The sequence below is a fragment of the Vulpes lagopus genome, chromosome 21 (genome assembly GCF_018345385.1).
Source record: "Vulpes lagopus strain Blue_001 chromosome 21, ASM1834538v1, whole genome shotgun sequence".
Lineage (NCBI taxonomy): Eukaryota > Metazoa > Chordata > Mammalia > Carnivora > Canidae > Vulpes > Vulpes lagopus.
The window spans coordinates 32,495,810-32,514,850 of NC_054844.1; the positions used below are offsets into that span (position 1 = coordinate 32,495,810).

The 19,041-nt window shown below is 37.7% G+C and overlaps 1 protein-coding gene across 1 annotated transcript in view; it reads left to right on the plus strand.

The window, feature by feature from the left end:
• Window positions 1-2,626: 2,626 nt before the first annotated feature.
• Window positions 2,627-19,041, plus strand: part of LOC121479771 (mucin-19-like) — a 111,908-nt gene continuing 95,493 nt past the window's right edge. Inside the window, exons 1-9 of the mRNA XM_041735581.1 lie at window positions 2,627-2,690; window positions 2,826-2,993; window positions 3,081-3,263; window positions 5,058-5,174; window positions 15,244-15,472; window positions 16,205-16,319; window positions 16,769-16,829; window positions 17,051-17,148; window positions 18,336-18,546. Coding sequence (XP_041591515.1) covers window positions 2,627-2,690; window positions 2,826-2,993; window positions 3,081-3,263; window positions 5,058-5,174; window positions 15,244-15,472; window positions 16,205-16,319; window positions 16,769-16,829; window positions 17,051-17,148; window positions 18,336-18,546 — 1,246 coding nt within the window. The remainder of the gene's footprint in view (window positions 2,691-2,825; window positions 2,994-3,080; window positions 3,264-5,057; window positions 5,175-15,243; window positions 15,473-16,204; window positions 16,320-16,768; window positions 16,830-17,050; window positions 17,149-18,335; window positions 18,547-19,041) is intronic.

Here is a 19,041-nt window from a genome sequence, read left to right on the forward strand (position 1 = left end):
GTACTGTTAGAGAAAAATGCTTACCTAGGAAACAAGTACTTCGTTTCATTTGGGATAACCTGATAATCCTGGCATTATTTGCAGCACATGGCCTTAATAGTAATAGTGGGGAATAGAGTCAGTAATTCCAGGGCCAATGAGACAGATGAATTCTTGTCTTTAGAGAATTTTGGCAAAGATGTTTATATTAAGTTACCTTATTTTTCCTGATAGTTTTAGCATTCTTATGCTATATTTCTTCTTGGTGCTAATATTATAGTGATCAATAATTTTTATGGTATTTAATTAAAATACTTCCTTTCCCCAAATTTGATTCAAATTTGGCTCACATTTTGTCTCCAACCACAACTTATTTTACATACTGAGATTCTGTCTTTAAACTGCATGCTCAGCTTTATGAATAATATTATAAAACACAGTTCCTAAACAGTTTGTAGACTGATGTTTGATTTTATTTGAAAAAAAAAATCAATTTTCTTTAGATGAGGCATGTTCTCCCCAGTTCTTCTCCCAAGTGGCCTACTTTTACTTTACTTGTATGGTCCCCACAATGTCTATAGTTCATACCTGTGCCAAAATAGACAAGAAGGAGATCCAGTAAGGAAAATAACTTCAATATTTTATATTGAAATTTAATATTTGAGTCCAAAGGATGATAACTGAAAAGGGAGAAACATTTTGGGATTTAGGGGTAGAGTTGAACTATCTTCAGGAAGGACACAAATGTTCTGTCTGTCCAGTCATCGATTTTAGGACTGAGAAACTCAGTATGAATAACAAGTTAGTACAGATACATTTGCTCTTGTTTATAATACTGAGGTGTTGTTTGCTCATGTCTAAAGAACGTAGTGAAATTTACCTTAAATGGCCCCAATGCTTTAGTTTTCTCATGGAATTCTCAAACCTCATGGTAAATCGGTTGCCATGCACACCCCCTGATTACACTGTATGGAATTATATATGGAAACATATATAGAGGGGAGGAGAGCGATGTTTTGAAATGATAATGTAGGCCCAGTTTAAGCAATGTTTATTGAATAATATCTTGTACATTATGAATCAATGCACCTTTTTTCCTGATGATTATATTTTTGTATGGCAGAGAAAACCAACTTAGCAAGTGGTTTTGCCAAAAGTATATCTTGTAGTATTGAATTTGGTGGCACTGCTTCAAATCAAAATGACATTGGTAGGGGTCCATCTGGCCAAAATGGATTTAATGTGAATGCAGTAAGTAGATTAGCTGGCTCTGATTCTCCTCCCAGTGAAACAGGTATTCTAAGTTGTTCCTTAGTTTCTGCTTTTGACAGAAAAAAATCAACCATTTAGCAAAGCAGGGAAGATGGCATTGCTTTGACCAATACAGATTTAGAGTTAGATGAACTTGTGGAAATGATTTTTAAATAATATTTGATTCTTAAAAGATCTGTGTTATATTCAACAGAAATCAGCAAGTTGAACATTCTAGTAAAGAGGCAATTAGATTTCATTCTTTTGTGAAGGAATTTGAATGAAGGAAGACACCCAGTTTCTATCTCCAGTCTTTCCTGCTAACCTTCCATGGACTTTGGGAAAGCTACTTAAACTCTCTTATTCCCAAGTTTTGTCACAAGGAACAGAAAAAATTGATTCTCATGTTTCTGTACTTTTGTGGTGCTAATTTTTTAAAATTTTTGTTACTTATATTTCAACTAGTTTTCTTGAAAAAGAATTCCAGAAAAAATAACTTACAAAAGTGTGGATAAATAGTATTTTCTATTTAGAAATTAAAGTCAGTGAAAGAAGTTAGAGTCAGTAAAGTACAGTAAATCTTGCTATTTTTGTGTCAGAGCAAGTTATCTTAAAAAAGGTGAAAATTGGGGATCCCTGGGTGGCGCAGCGGTTTAGCGCTTGCCTTTGGCTTAGGGCGCGATCCTGGAGACCTGGGATGGAATCCCATGTCGGGCTCCCGGTGCATGGAGCCTGCTTCTCCCTCTGCCTGTGTCTCTGCCTCTCTCTCTCTCTCTCTGTGTGTGACTATCGTAAATAAATTAAAAAATAAAAAAAAAAGACCAGTTTTTAAAAAAGGTGAAAATTGGTGGCAAGAGGAAAAACAGAAAGGAATTTGTCGGTAAATCCATGAGCTTTGGTTCTTATATTAGTGACCCAGGAATTCTGGTCCAGACTCTATTAAGAAAAATAAATAATTTATATCCCTTGTTTTTTTTGGTCTTGATAACAGTCGAATTTTACATTTACTGATTTTGGACTTGGTGGTAGAAAGAAGAGTGATTTTGAATTTAGTCTTGGTAATTTTGGCTCAGGTGGAATGGGTATCAGTGGTCTTGCATACAAAGACTTTGGTGAAAATGAAATAGGAAAATCAAGTTCCAGTGATATAGTTATTAATATTTAGATTTTGTGCATAGAAAGCAAAGAGTCATAAGTTGTGTTTAATTATTACCTGGTATCATCTGGTAACAACCTTTCTTTTCTTTTTCTTTTTTTTTTTTTTTTAATTTTAGCAGATAATACCAATCCAAGAAGTAGGGCTGGATTTAGTAGCAGTGTCTCTGGAAATTTGGGTTTTGGTTTGGGGGCACCTGATCCAAAGGGATTGGGCATTGGTAGAGCTGACTGGAGTGCAATGAGCAGCAGAGGATCTGCCGGTGGTGAATCAGTGGGTTTCGGATTTAATGCTCGTAGCTCAGGTACTTCAACTAAGACTCATTCTACAAACTTTGAAATTAATTAAAGTAACTAATTGATTAAAAATTCATTTCTTTAGTATTTAATACTAAAATTATTAAGATTGATTTTTAATAACATTTTAATTTTTCTGTCAGTTGGAACTGGGTCTTTTGGTTGGGAACTTGGAAAAAGGAAGGGCAATGCTGCATTTGGTTTTGGAGCTTCGGGTTCAAGTTCATTTGGTGGCAGTGGTGGTAATGGCAAAATAAAAATTGAAGGAAGTCAAATGAGTAGTTCTGGAGGACCCGTTCCCAAAAAGCTAGGTATTGATATCTCATTTTTATGCATAAATATTTCTGAATCATGAAATATTTTCAGTACACTTGGTGACATTATTTTATATTCTGCAGGTGATACCAGTTTGAGAAATCAGAATACACTTGTTGGTGACAGCTCTGGAAAATCAGAAACCAACTTAGGGGTTTCTGATGAACAGGGATTTGGAATCAATGAAATTGGAGGGAATAGAATGAATGGCAGTAGATCTGCTGGGGCTGGATTCAAAGGCTTTGGATCTGATGCTGGTAGCTCAGGTATTCCACTGTCTCTGTTCCTGAGAAATTGGATTTCAAATATTTGTTATTTTTATTTTATTTGATAATATTTTGAATTTCCTAATAGTGAAAAGGCCTGGGTCTTTTGATTTCGGACTTGAAGAAAGAAGTTTGGAACTGAATTTGATTTTGGAGATTCTGGTTCAAATTGTTGTAGTGACAATTGTCGTAATGGAATAAAATATACTAGTGAATTTAGTTCCAGTGATTTAGATGTTGATGTTTAATTTCTGTGCCTAAAATATCTGAATCATAAAGGGTATTGGAATATGTTCTGATGACAATCATTTTACATTCTGCAGGCAATATCAGTGCAAAAATTGGGGATAATTTTGTTGATGACCTATTAGAAAATTTGAAATATGATTTTGAGAAATTTGGTCAAAAGGGATTTGAAAGCAGTAGATTTGGTCAGAGTGATAAGAGCAGCAGGGAATCTGATGCCAGTGGCTCAGGTAGTCTAAGCGTCTTGGACTCTGCTCAGGTGAAATCTAAATTGATTTCAGCCTTTCATCTATTATTGTATTGACATTTTTATTTCTCTGTTAGTGGAAAAGTCCTCATCATTTGATTTGAGACATGGAGAAAGGAAACGTGAAGTTGATCTTGGAGATTCTGGTTCAAATCGATTTGATGACATTGGTCTTAGTGAAAATGTAATAAAAGGTACTAGAAAATCTAATTTTAGTGGTATGGATGTTGATAGTTAATTTTTTGCTTAAGCATTTCTCAATTATAAAATTTATTAAGTATGTCTTATTGACACACTTTTAATATTCTGGTAGATGTACGAGTGCAAGAGGTGGCAGTGAACATGCTGGTGATAATTTTGAACATTCAGGATTTTGTGTTTGGGCATTTGATAAAAAGGAATTTGGAGGCAGGGGATTGATAGAATGAGCAGCACCATGTATGTTGTCCTGGATCCATGAATCTCAGGTCCAATGCCCATAATTCAGGCATTCTACTAACCTGCACTTGGTGAAATTAAATGGATTTCAGTTTTTATCATTTTTATTATTTTATTTTATTTTATTTTATGTATTTTTTATCACTTTAAAAAATAACATTTAAATTTTCCATTAGAGGAAGGACTTGGTTTTCTAATTTTGAAAATGGAGAAAGGAAGGGCAAAACTCAATTTGTTGTTGGAGATTCTGGTTCAAATTTAATGGCTATATTAGTAAAGACTTTGATGGAAATAGAGTAGGTGGTCCTGGAGGCTCTAGCTCTAGTGCTCTAGGTATTGATGGTTGATTTCTGTGCATAGAAAAATTCTGAATCATGCTATGCATTAAACATAATTCTTGTGACCATTATTTTGATTTTTAAAAAGATTTTATTTATTTATTTGAGAGAGTAAGTACATGAGCAGGGGAAGGGCAGAGGGACAGCACACTGCCTGCTGAGCAGGGAGCCCAATGCAGAGCTTGATCTCAGGACCCTGGGATCATGACTTGAGCTGAAGGCAGACAACCAACTGTGCCCCTGTGACCATCATTTTGTATTCAGCAGGTGACTCAAGTGCAAGAAATGGGGATGGATATTCTGGTGGTACCTCTGAAGATTCAGGATTAAATTGGGGGTCATCTGATCAGCAGGGATTTGGAATCAGTGAAAATGGTGGGAATGGAGAGAGTAGCAGTGGATTCATGGGGGCTGGATACTTGAGTCCTAGTTGTGATGTCAACTAACCTGGACTCTATTCCCAAGAATTCCGAATTAATTTCTTCCTTCTTTATTTCTTTTAATCACATTTTGATTTTCCATTAGGAGGAAACGCTTGGTCTTCTGGTTCTGGAAGTGGTGGAGGAAGGAAGGGTGCAGTTGGACTTGGTGGCGGTGCTTCTGGACCAAACGAATCTGATGAAACTGGTCTTGGTGGTACAGGTACCTGTGATACTGGAAAGGATATTACTGGATCTGGCTCTCAAGACTTGAGAATTGAGATTTATGTCTGATGATTAGAAAGTCAGGATTCTAAAATACATCATAAAATAACAATGAAAATCACAAACATTTATAATGAAATAAAAAGCAAACTAAAATTCTGGAATGATAAACTATTTACATGTGATCAGGAAAAAGTCATTTAATATTTTTAGCATAGAATGTGGAATGAATTTTACAACTCTGATTATACTGATATGGAATTGTTTTTGTTGTGCAAAATTGATTTGGAGTTGCATAAGTTGAAGAGGTGGTTAGAGTAGCAGATAATCTGTTGGGTTTGAGCTTTGTATTCTGAGTCTGGTCTTGGTAGTTTACATTTTTTGCATGTTTATTACTGATAAGAGTAAGCAACTTCCATCCCTTTTGAAAATCTCATAAAATTTAATATTTCCAGTTAATGGAAATATTAGATTGAATAGGAATTTGTGGTATATATTGTTAAAATAATATTTACCAAGGTATGGAAACTATTTTGATTTTGCTAGCAGTATTGGAAAGCCTTGGGAGCCACTAGACTAGATGACCACAGAACTGTGGCAGTAGACTTCTAATGACATGGGTGATGTGAAGAATATTCATAATTCACATTTAGAACTCAACTTTAGGATTGATACATTTTTAAAAGGAAAAGTCTAATTAGCAAGAGATATAAGGTAGTGTAGTAATGGTTGATCTCAGTCAGGATTAACTATCAATGAATCTGCTCAAAAAAAGATCTGGTCATACGGAAATAATTCCATTTTGGGTAGTTCTTAATCTTTGGATCTCAGGTTTGAGGTCAATACTGCAATGGAATTGAGAAATTTGAAATCATTTATACCACCAATTTTGTTTAAACTCAGTCAATATAAATAGTTTAAGAGACTGAATATCTAAACCCCAGATCTGCTGCCATTAGTTCAGATATTCAAATTTAGGATGTGTTCCTGAGAGATGTATTAAGAAGTAGTTGCCTCTCATCTTTTTATTGTGGAGTAGTTACCGATTTGAGATTTTTCTGCTGTTTGGATGCCAGCTTTTGACTGCTTTAATTTTTTAACTGAGACAGATTTTTATTAATTAGTGTCCTTTCAGATAGTATATCTAATTGCAGTGCATCTAGTGGCTTTGAAATGGCAAGTTCTAAATCTGTTGACATTATTGTCTCTTGACATTAGACACGTTGTGATGAACATCTCAGCTCAACTAGATTAGTGGCTTTCATACTTCCAGTTTTTGTGTGTGCAGAATCCTTTGTTCAGTTAACATCTTGAAATGGTACCTAGATTTTGCAAATGTAAAGCAATTCAAAATGGAAGTAAGTGGGGTTAAAACTGAGATGGGAGACCCTGAATCCTGTTTACACAAACCTTTCTTGCTTCCTGAATACATTTTAAGGCAATTGATCTGAAATAAATTAATTTGGTATCAGTTCATTTGGTGGTGAGGCATTTCATTTTGTTTCTCCCACAGGTTATTAGGTTGATAATATTTTTTTTCATGTACAGCTTCACATAATTCTAAATCTGCTAGCATTAACATTGCTGAATTTGGATCCATGATTTTACATCAGATTTTAAAAACTTTTTTCCATATTTTACCAAGTAAGATGTCCACATTTAAGAAAGAGCTTAACTATTTTGTCTTAAAATAGGTACCACAAGGTCATCTGACAACAATGCCTCTGGACCACTCAGCACTCCAGGTAGTTTGATTTATGACTTTCAGTGTTTAAAAATATACATATATGATGCATTTGTGTGTGTAGATATAGAATTTTGAAGTATAAATATTCTATGGATTATTGATTTACTGGGACATGATATTATTATGTCTTTTCCATGTTGAATTTAGCTTCTAAATGCTCTCTTTGAAGTTTAGATAACCAACTGTATATTTTAAACAGCTTCATGAATAAGATAGATTAAATTATACTATAAGGGAACCTAAATAAAACATAATGCAATGTCTCCTTCATCATTTTAGATATATTATTTAAAAAATGACTTTATAAATAAATTAAGAGTTCAATCTACTTCCACCCAATGTGAGAAAAGACAACCTGTAGTAAAGACAAGTGGCCTCAAGACACACAATAAATGGCATTGTAAAACATATTGAAAAATTCTATCAAAATATTGATTTTTGTAATTGTTGTTGCTCCTCTATTCTGCTTGATTTTATTTATTTTTTTTTTTAATTAACTTTTATTGGTGTTTAATTTACCAACATACAGAAAAACACCCAGTGCTCATCCTGTCAAGTGTCCACCTCAGTGCCCGTCACCCATTCCCCTCCAACACCCGCCCTCCTCCCCTTCCACCACCCCTAGTTCGTTTCCCCGAGTTAGGAGTCTTTATGTTCTGTCTCCCTTCCTGATATTTCCCAACATTTCTTTTCCCTTCCTTTATATTCCCTTTCACTATTATTCATATTCCCCAAATGAATGAGAACATACACTGTTTGTCCTTCTCCGATTGACTTATTTCACTCAGCATAATACCCTCCAGTTCCATCCACGTTGAAGCAAATGGTGGGTATTTGTCGTTTCTAATTGCTGAGTAATATTCCATTGTATACATAAACCACATCTTCGTTATCCATTCATCTTTCGATGGACACCGAGGCTCCTTCCACAGTTTGGCTATTGTGGCCATTGCTGATAGAAACATCGGGGTGCAGGTGTCCCGACGTTTCATTGCATCTGAATCTTTGGGGTAAATCCCCAACAGTGCAATTGCTGGGTCGTAGGGCAGGTCTATTTTTAACTCTTTGAGGAACCTCCACACAGTTTTCCAGAGTGGCTGCACCAGTTCACATTCCCACCAACAGTGTAAGAGGGTTCCCTTTTCTCCGCATCCTCTCCAACATTTGTTGTTTCCTGCCTTGTTAATTTTCCCCATTCTCACTGGTGTGAGGTGGTATCTCATTGTGGTTTTGATTTGTATTTCCCTGATGGCAAGTGATGCAGAGCATTTTCTCATGTGCATGTTGGCCATGTCCATGTCTTCCTCTGTGAGATTTCTCTTCATGTCTTTTGCCCATTTCATGATTGGATTGTTTGTTTCTTTGGTGTTGAGTTTAATAAGTTCTTTATAGATTTTGGAAACTAGCCCTTTATCTGATATGTCATTTGCAAATATCTTCTCCCATTCTGTAGGTTGTCTTTTAGTTTTGTTGACTGTATCCTTTGCTGTGCAAAAGCTTCTTATCTTGATGAAGTCCCAATAGTTCATTTTTGCTTTTGTTTCTTTTGCCTTCGTGGATGTATCTTGCAAGAAGTTACTGTGGCCAAGTTCAAAAAGGGTGTTGCCTGTGTTCTCCTCTAGGATTTTGATGGAATCTTGTCTCACATTTAGATCTCTCATCCATTTTGAGTTTATCTTTGTGTATGGTGAAAGAGAGTGGTCCAGTTTCATTCTTCTGCATGTGGATGTCCAATTTTCCCAGCACCATTTATTGAAGAGACTGTCTTTCTTCCAATGGATAGTCTTTCCTCCTTTATCGAATATTAGATGGCCGTACATTTCAGGGTCCACTTCTGGGTTCTCTATTCTGTTCCATTGATCTATGTGTCTGTTTTTGTGCCAGTACCACACTGTCTTGATGACCACAGCTTTGTAATACAACCTGAAATCTGGCATTGTGATGCCCCCAGCTATGGTTTTCTTTTTTAAAATTCCCCTGGCTATTCGGGGTCTTTTCTGATTCCACACAAATCTTAAAATAATTTGTTCTAACTCTCTGAAGAAAGTCCATGGTATTTTGATAGGGATTGCATTAAACGTATAAATTGCCCTGGGTAACATTGACATTTTTACAATATTAATTCTGCCAATCCATGAGCATGGAATATTTTTCCATCTCTTTGTGTCTTCCTCAATTTCTTTCAGAAGTGTTCTATAGTTTTTAGGGTATAGATCTTTTACCTCTTTGGTTAGGTTTATTCCTAGGTATCTTATGCCTTTGGGTGCAATTGTAAATGGGATTGACTCCTTAATTTCTCTTTCTTCAGTCTCATTGTTAGTGTATAGAAATGCCATTGATTTCTGGGCATTGATTTTGTATCCTGCCACGCTACCAAATTGCTGTATGAGTTCTAGCAATCTGGGGGTGGAGGCTTTTGGGTTTTCTATGTAGAGTATCATGTCATCGGCGAAGAGGGAGAGTTTGACTTCTTCTTTGCCAATTTGAATGCCTTTAATGTCTTTTTGTTGTCTGATTGCTGAGGCGAGGACTTCCAGAACTATGTTGAACAGCAGTGGTGAGAGTGGACATCCCTGTCTTGTTCCTGATCTTAGGGGAAAGGCTCCCAGTGCTTCCCCATTGAGAATGATATTTGCTGTGGGCTTTTCGTAGATGGCTTTTAAGATGTCGAGGAAAGTTCCCTCTATCCCAACACTCTGAAGGGTTTTGATCAGGAATGGATGCTGTATTTTGTCAAATGCTTTCTCTGCATCTAATGAGAGTATCATATGGTTCTTGGTTTTTCTCTTGCTGATATGATGAATCACATTGATGGTTTTACGAGTGTTGAACCAGCCTTGTGTCCCAGGGATAAATCCTACTTGGTCATGGTGAATAATTTTCTTAATGTGTTGTTGGATCCTATTGGCTAGTATCTTGTTGAGAATTTTTGCATCCATGTTCATCAGGGATATTGGTCTGTAATTCTCCTTTTTGGTGGGGTCTTTGTCTGGTTTCGGAATTAAGGTGATGCTGGCCTCATAGAACGAATTTGGAAGTACTCCATCTCTTTCTATCTTTCCAAACAGCTTTAGTAGAATAGGTATGATTTCTTCTTTAAACGTTTGATAGAATTCCCCTGGGAAGCCATCTGGCCCTGGACTCTTGTGTCTTGGGAGGTTTTTGATGACTGCTTCAATTTCCTCCCTGGTTATTGGCCTGTTCAGGTTTTCTATTTCTTCCTGCTCCAGTTTTGGTAGTTTGTGGCTTTCCAGGAATGCGTCCATTTCTTCTAGATTTCCTAATTTATTGGCGTACAGCTGTTCATAATATGTTTTTAAAATCGTTTGTATTTCCTTGGTGTTGGTAGTGATGTCCCCATTCTCATTCATGATTTTATTAATTTGAGTCTTCTCTCTCTTCTTTTTAATAAGGTTGGCTAATGGTTTATCTATCTTATTAATTCTTTCAAAGAACCAACTCCTGGTTCTGTTGATCTGTTCCACAGTTCTTTTGGTCTCGATATCATTGAGTTCTGCTCGAATTTTAATTAACTCTCTTCTTCTGCTGGGGGTGGGGTCTATTTGTTGCTTTTTCTCTAGTTCCTTTATGTGTAAGGTGAGCTTTTGAATTTGAGATCTTTCCAGTTTTTGAATGTATGCTTGTATTGCGATGTATTTCCCCCTCAGGACTGCTTTTGCTGCATCCCAAAGATTTTGAACGGTTGTATCTTCATTTTCATTAGTTTCCATGAATCTTTTTAATTCTTCCTTAATTTCCTGGTTGACCTTTTCATCTTTTAGCAGGATGGTCCTTAACCTCCACGTGTTTGTGGTCCTTCCATATTTCTTGTTGTGATTAAGTTCTAATTTCAAGGCATTATGGTCTGAGAATATACAGGGGACTATCCCGATCTTTTGGTATCGGTTCAGACCCGATTTGTGACCCAGTATGTGGTCTATTCTGGAGAAAGTTCCATGTGCACTTGAGAAGAATGTGTATTCAGTTGAGTTTGGATGTAAAGTTCTGTAGATATCTGTGAAATCCATCTGGTCCAGTGTATCATTTAAAGCTCTCGTTTCTTTGGAGATGTTGTGCTTAGAAGACCTATCCAGGGTAGAAAGAGCTAGATTGAAGTCACCAAGTATAAGTGTATTATTATCAAGGTATTTCTTGAGTTTGGTTATTAATTGGTTTAAATATTTGGCAGCTCCTACATTCGGGGCATATATATTGAGGAGTGTTAAGTCCTCTTGTTGGATAGATCCTTTGAGTATGAGATAGTGTCCCTCTTCATCTCTCACTATAGTCTTCGGGGTAAATTTTAATTTATCTGATATAAGGATGGCAACCCCTGCTTTCTTTTGAGGACCATTTGAATGGTAAATGGTTCTCCAACCTTTTATTTTCAGGTTGTTGGTGTCCTTCTGTCTAAAATGAGTCTCTTGTAGACAGCAAATAGATGGGTCCTGCTTTTTTATCCAGTCTGAAACCCTGCGCCTTTTGATGGGGTCATTAAGCCCGTTCACATTCAGAGTTACTATTGATAGATATGAGTTTAGTGTCATCATATCTATTCAGTCCTTGTTTTTGTGGATTGTTCCACTGAACTTCTTCTTAAAGGGGAATTTTAAGAGTCCCCCTTAAAATTTCTTGCAGAGCTGGTTTGGAGGTTACATATTCTTTCAGTTCCTGCCTGTCTTGGAAGCTCTTTATCTCTCCTTCCATTTTGAATGAAAGCCTTGCGGGGTAAAGTATTCTTGGTTGCATGTTCTTTTCATTTAGGACCCTGAATATATCCTGCCAGCCCTTTCTGGCCTGCCAGGTCTCTGTGGAGAGGTCTGCTGTTACCCTAATATTCCTCCCCATAAAAGTCAGGGACTTTTTTTCTCTTGCTGCTTTAAGGATTTTCTCCTTATCTTTGGAATTTGCAAGCTTCACTATTAAATGTCGAGGTGTTGAACGGTTTTTGTTTATTTTAGGGGGGGATCTCTCTATTTCCTGGATCTGAATGCCTGTTTCCCTTCCCAGATTCGGAAAGTTTTCAGCTAGGATTTGTTCAAATACATATTCTGGCCCTCTGTCCCTTTCCGCGCCCTCGGGAACCCCAATTAAACGTAGGTTTTTCTTCCTCAGGCTATCATTTATTTCCCTTAATCTATCCTCATGGTCTTTCAATTGCCTGTCTCTTTTTTCCTCAGTTTCCCTCTTTGCCATCAACTTGTCTTCTATGTCACTCACTCGTTCTTCCACCTCGTCAAGCCTCGTCGTTAGGACTTCTAGCTTGGATTGCATCTCATTTAATTGATTTTTAATTTCTGCCTGATTAGATCTAAATTCTGCAGTCATGAAGTCTCTTGAGTCCTTTATGGTTTTTTCTAGAGCCACCAGTAGCTGTAAAATAGTGCTTCTGAATTGGCTTTCTGACATTGAATTGTAATCCATATTTTGTAACTCTGTGGGAGAGTGGGCTGTTTCTGATTCTTTTTTTTGAGGGGTTTTCCTTCTAGTCATTTTGCTCAGTGCAGAGTGGCCAAAAACAAGTTGTACTGGGAAAAGGAGAAAAAGAGAGAGAAGGAAAGAAAAGAGAAAAAGAAAAAAGAGAAAGAAGAAAAAAATAGGGGAAAAAGAGAAGAAAAAGAAAGAAAAAGAAAGAAAGGAGAAAAAAGAAAAAAGGGGGGTGGGGGAAGCAATCAGAAATCAAGAAGAAAGAGAGAAAAAAAAAAGCACAAAACAAAACAAAAAAAAAAACAAACAAAAACAAAAACAAAAAAACAAAAAACAAAAAAAACCACGGGGGAGTATCTGCCGATTCTGTGTAGTTTAAGTCCCTTGACTTCCCTTGGAACTGGTCCGTCTCGCTGGTCTTCTGGGGGAGGGGCCTGCTGTGCTGATTCTCAGGTGTTAGCACTTGGGGGAGCTGCTCTGCCCCTGCCTGGTGCAGGGCTCGGTGGGGGTTGTTGACCCCGTGAGGCCCCGGGAGGAAGCCACAGTGGCGGGGGCAGCTCTGGGACCCTGGATCCAGCCCCCGCAGTAGCTCCGGGGCTCTCCTTCTGCAGGGCCTGGGGGCTCCGGGGCGGGGCCGCTGATCTGCTCAGTTCCAGGCAGGAGCGTCCTTGCTGTCCTGGGCCCTCCCGGCCTCTGCCTGTCCCGGGGTAGGCCGGATCCTGGGCTGTGTCCCGGCGCCCTGTGCTCCGGGGCCTGCGCTGTTGGATTCGCGCTCCCGGCGGTGCAGCCCCCTCCGCAGAGCCGCCGCCCGAGCCCCTCCGAGCTGTTCCCGGAGCCGCGCAGCCCCCTCCGCGCGGAGCTTCTTCCTCTGCGCGAGCCGCCGCCGCTGAGCTGTTCCCGGAGCCGCGCAGCCCCCTCCGCGGAGCCGCCGCCCGAGCCCCTCCGAGCTGCTCCCGGAGCCCCGCAGCCCCCTCCGCGGAGCCGCCGCCCGAGCCCCTCCGAGCTGTTCCCGGAGCCGCGCAGCCCCCTCCGCGCGGAGCTTCTTCCTCCGCCCGAGCCGCCGCCGCTGAGCTGTTCCCGGAGCCCCGCAGCCCCCTCCGCGGAGCCGCCGCCCGAGCCCCTCCGAGCTGCTCCGGGCCCCGCCGAGCGCTGCAGCCCTTAGGGAGCTCGGCGCATCTCCCGGGGCGCAGTTCCTCTGTTACTGTCCCAGGGAGCCCGAGGGCGTCCCCGCCCTCCTGGGGATCCTGCTCCAATTCCCGGGGAGCCCCTTTCCGCGGGGAAGGTTGGTGCAGCTCCTGCTCCTCCGGGACGGGGCTCTCCTGTCCTGGGGACACTCGCCCCGGCCTCAGCCCGGCTCCTCGCGGGGCCCCTCCCCCTTGGAGGCCTTTTGTTTCTTTATTTCTTTTTCCCCGTCTTCCTACCTTGATAGAAGCGCGAACTCTTCTCACTGTAGCGTTCCAGCTGGTCTCTCTTTAAATCTCAGGCCGAATTCGTAGGTTTTCAGGATGATTGGATGGTTTTCTAGGTAATTTGCTGAGGACAGGTGACCTGGAGACCCTGCTCTGCCGCCGTCTTGCCCCTCCCCCTATTCTGCTTGATTTTAGACCTTGCTCTAAGATTTCATATAAATTTACTTGGTTACATAAAAGGGTCAGTGTGTTAGAAATAACAATCATGGGAAAGTATCAAGGGATATGAATTTTCCTCTTTGATCAGGAGAATTGAATTCTCTTTATATTTAGGTAATGGAATTATTAGTATTATGTAATAGACTGATTTAATAAAATCTGCCTTGGACCTGTTTAGCTAGTGGCTCCCAATAAAAGTATGCTAGTAAAGTTCTATTTTTGAATTTCAAAATACAGTTCTGTAGGGGATGCAGAGTATCTTAGTAATTGTACATGACCCAAAATGAATAAGCTCATAAGATTTCTGAAAATACTATGGCTAATTGTTCAAGAAAAAAAAGTATGGATTTCAGAGATAATCATGTATATGACTTTGGTAAATCATAGCTCTCACAAAATGAAATTTACATATTTAAGATAAAGAAACTCATTGATGGCCTTCAGAATTAGCTTCTAAGTTCCCATGGAGAAGTCCAAATGTTCTGTATATTTAAAATCAATGTATCTCTTGAAATTTAAGTAATCTATTCATTGTGTTAAATAGCAGAAGGATCCAACATTCCGGAAGCAATTCCGAAATACTCAAAAATAAGCCCAATTATTGGTAAGTAAAAATGACTCTGATTTCTATCTATATTTTTATGTTCAAGCCAGCCAGTCCCTAATGGGGTTACAAAGTAATCAAAATTTGGAACTAGTTTTAAACTCATTACATGTTTCAATGGCATCACATTTGTACTATTTGTCCTCAAAGACACACATACACACACATGCACACACATATACACAAGACACCTACTCATGAACATATATACATATACATGTACATAGAGAAGAACTATTTTTAACATTTATTTGATATAAATGATAACCCACTAGAAAGATTATCTCTACAAAATGCAGAACAAGTAAGCAAACAGACCACAGCTCCCTCCATATATTCCTTCCCACATTAGAGACAATTTCCCTTTTCTCTAGGAAAAAGATATTTATTCATATTTTGCTTGAGCCAGAATAGACACGATATTTTGTTTGAGCCAGAATAGACACCTGAGCCAGAATATTCCCAAGCATTTAGGTACTACTTTTAGTGTGTGTTTTTTTGCTATATGTGAGAAAGAAAAGTATTGATTTAAGGTGGTGGCAGTGAGAAAAGAACCTTTCAGTGACATTTTCTCTTGGTATATAAACACAAAAAATAAGAACTAGAAGTTACGTTAATGGTTCTAAATAATTATGAATATTTTACTCTAAATATTTTGTAGGTGAAGCTTCTACTTGGGGGAAAGGAGCATATAAAGCTTTCAATGGCCGCATCTTTTCCTTTGAGTCTTCCTGTGCATACACTTTCTGCCATCATTGCGTTGAATCTGGAGGAGATTTCAATATTGAAATCAAACGAAACAGTAACAGTGACTTTGAAAAAATAGCAGTAAAAATTGACAATAATGAAGTCTCTATTTTTGGTGATAACATTGTAGTCAATGAAAAAAGGTAAATGTCACAATTATGAATAAATGCTATAGAAGAACTTAGTACCTAGAGCAAAAAGAAAAAAAGTCGAATAGGGAAAAGATGGTACTCTTTTCTTATTTTGGTGCTCATATCGGTAACTATAATAATTTATTGGACATAGTCTGATAGAAGATTTTGTTATATGTGGGATTATAAGATACTATATTCATTTTTATAACAAGGTAAGAAGAAAAAGAGTAGTTTTGAGTATTTTGAATATCTAGATTTGGGCAACACGAATACTCAACAAATTTGTTAATATAGTATTTCAATTTTCAGTTGTAAGTTTATCATTAAATAAGAATATGAAATTTTCCCTATATTGAAACCTAGACCATTGTTTTTAGAAGTAGCAATTCATTTTTGGAAGGGATGCCATATTTGAATACTTTCTGGGATAAGAAGTTGAGGCATAATAATCTACTTGTGAACATTTCAAATTTTTTGAACATTTATTTCTTACTGGACCAGTTTCTTCTTTTTTATTTCTCCAAAGCCCCAAGGATTTATTCATTTTCTTTAAAGTCTTTCAAAAATTGGAAAACCAAAACTATTGTGTCCCCTTTCTGAAATGAGAGGGGAAAAAGAAAGCTTTAATATTTATTAGCCAGTATTATATTTATGATACTACGGAACACGAATTATTTTTTAAAAAAACATGTTATAATACTATATTTACCATAATATGTATTTGAATTTTATACTTTTCAGTGTACAGATACCATATGACAATAAACTGATACACATTAAAAAATATGGAGAACATTATGTCCTGAAAAGCCGGAGAGGAATCCTGTCTTTGATGTGGGACAAAAATAAACTCTCAGTAAGTCTGGCTCTGATTTTCTTACATTCCTGTGCTTTTTGTTCTTTGCTTTCAGTTATAAAGACATTATATCATAAGGAAAATAAGAGCTAAGTTTTGTCGAAAAATCTCTGTATTATGCACTGTACTAAACATTATCTTATTTAAACCTCAAAATACCTTGAAGTACATACTATCATTAATCTTATTTTACAGATGATGGAACTAAGAAAATTCAGGCTAATATAAGCTAAATAATCTACCCAAAGACACATAGTAAGAAAAAGAGTCAGGATCTTTCCAACTTCTAGATCCAAGTCCTTTAAGAGAGGTTCTGTTTACATGCCTAAGTAACCAGCTTAGGTAGACTTGAATATGAACAGACACTATCTTTTGGTTTGGATAGATTTTTCTCTTAAGGTATTTTTAATATTTTATAAACATGTACATGTGATTTTTTTTCTTAAAAGCTTGCTCTTCACAAGCAATATCCAACTTGTGGTCTTTGTGGCAACTTCAATAGCACCCCAGGTAAGATTTCAGTATGTTAAGTCTAAGAAAATTGCTTTCCAAAAGAATTATAAAGTGATTGGTCATATTTGAATAAATCTAACAATAATTTGCATTAGTCTAAGGAATAAGAAATTGTTAAAATAAAAAAAATTATGTTGTCAATTTAGCTATATTTAGCTTGAAAATAACATTCATATACATAGTGAGTATGTTGAACTAAACATTATTTTCTTTTTAAGGAGACAATATCAATGAACACATTGCCCATAGTAAAATTCCTGGTGATTGTCCGAAAGCTGTTAGTAAAAACTATGAAGTTTGTGAAGATGGTGTACAGGTAAGAGATTTATAATTCATCTAGTAGCAAATTTCAGCACTATTCCCCTTGATTTCAATTTAGATAGCCAACATCCTCTTCTAAGCATCTGTGTCTTATTCTCAGAATTGTGCAACTGCTTTCTCTCCAATGTCCCTGCAGTCTTTCTTTTTCTCAGCTTTAGTTTATTTATTTATTTTTTAAGATTTTATTTATATATTTGACAAAGAGCACACAAGTAGGCAGAGCGGCAGGCAGAGGGAGAGAGAGAAGCAGCCTCCTGGCTGAGCAGAGATTGCTTCAAAGCAATCTTTGAAGATTTTATTTCACTTACTCTTATATCTCACTTGGAGAATGTTATCAGTTGTCTTAGGGCTTCATTGGTACAAATTGTGCATTTGCTTGACAGTGGTTTCATATTTCTCTGTGACAAATAGATTTTGGAAACAACTATGTGGTAGTTATGTTGAAATTTTTGACTCCTATGAGTTCAATAATGTATGTGTTTTCCTCTCTAGCCAACATAACAAATACATTGTTTCCAGCACCAACTCACATGCCCCCACCAAGAAAGCACCCTACCACTCTATCTTGCTGCTGCATTTGCTCACTGAATGTAAGACTGGCAGATAAAGGACTGGTTTTCCTTCTGTCTGTTGTGGTCTCAGTCATTTACCATCCCACTCTCTGGCACTGACAACATCTCTTTTTTTCTCTGCCTTTCCATTTTCTATTTATTTATGATAGTCACACACACACACTCACACACACACACACACACACACACACACACAGAGGCAGAAGAAGGCTCCATGCACCAGGAGCCCGACGTGGGATTCGATCCTGGGTCTCCAGGATCGCACCCTGGGCCAAAGGCAGGCGCCAAACCACTGTGCCACCCAGGGATCCCCCTGCCCTTCCTTTTTCTTAAGTTATAAACTTCATGTCACCTTTGGAGAAATTTTGGATGAATGTAGGTACAGCCATTTCTGAAGTTGTTACCTAATACCCTTCAAAGGTGCTTTCAGGATTCACTGTGCCAATGAACATATTTCAAAAATGCTCCATGTCAACCAGCATTCAGCAACTCTCCCTGCCCCTAAAGTTATAGGTTATCATGCAAATACTTCTGAATTGATCTTTTCCTAATGTTCATTTGATTGTCAATTTTTCTTAGTTTTAATAAAACTTCATGCTTTATTTGGCAGCACTGTGACAAAATTATTGGAACTTACTTTGAAAAATGTAGAAAGGTCGCCGCTTTTTCCACTTACTACAGAATGATCTGTGTTGATGACTACTGCCGAAATAGAGACAAAAATGCTACATGTGACACTTATTCAGAATTGTCCCGCCTGTGTACCTCAGATGGTCCTGGCACCTATGAGTCCTGGAGAGATGATTTGGATGTGACTTGCGGTAGGTTTTAAATTTGATTGCAGATTCCAAACCAGAAAGTTTTTGTAGCACTTTAAAGTTGAGCTATATTTCAAAGTAATCTTCTCAAATAACTATAAGCCCGAAAGGGATCTTAGATACAATGGAGTCTTATCTCTCACAGGTACTTATGAAGAAACAGTCCTGTTTTGGTGAAGTGACTTGCCATAGTTACAGTTCTTTGCTTTAAGATTTCAATTAGGAACTTTATAGCCTATAATTAGTAAAAGGCACTGGGAAAAATGAGAAATCCTGCAAAAAGTGAAAATAAGTAACTGGAAAAGTTATCAAAAGCATGTTGAGTACTACTCTGGTTTTCTTTCAAAAAATTAGTACAACATATAATGTGAATTTCACACAAGTGTAAAAATACTTTCAACTTATGCTTTACTCAATCCTTATAAGTTAAATACAAGCAGAGGATCCATTTCAAAGTAAGATGAGATGTTATGACATATATAATATACATTTCTTCCT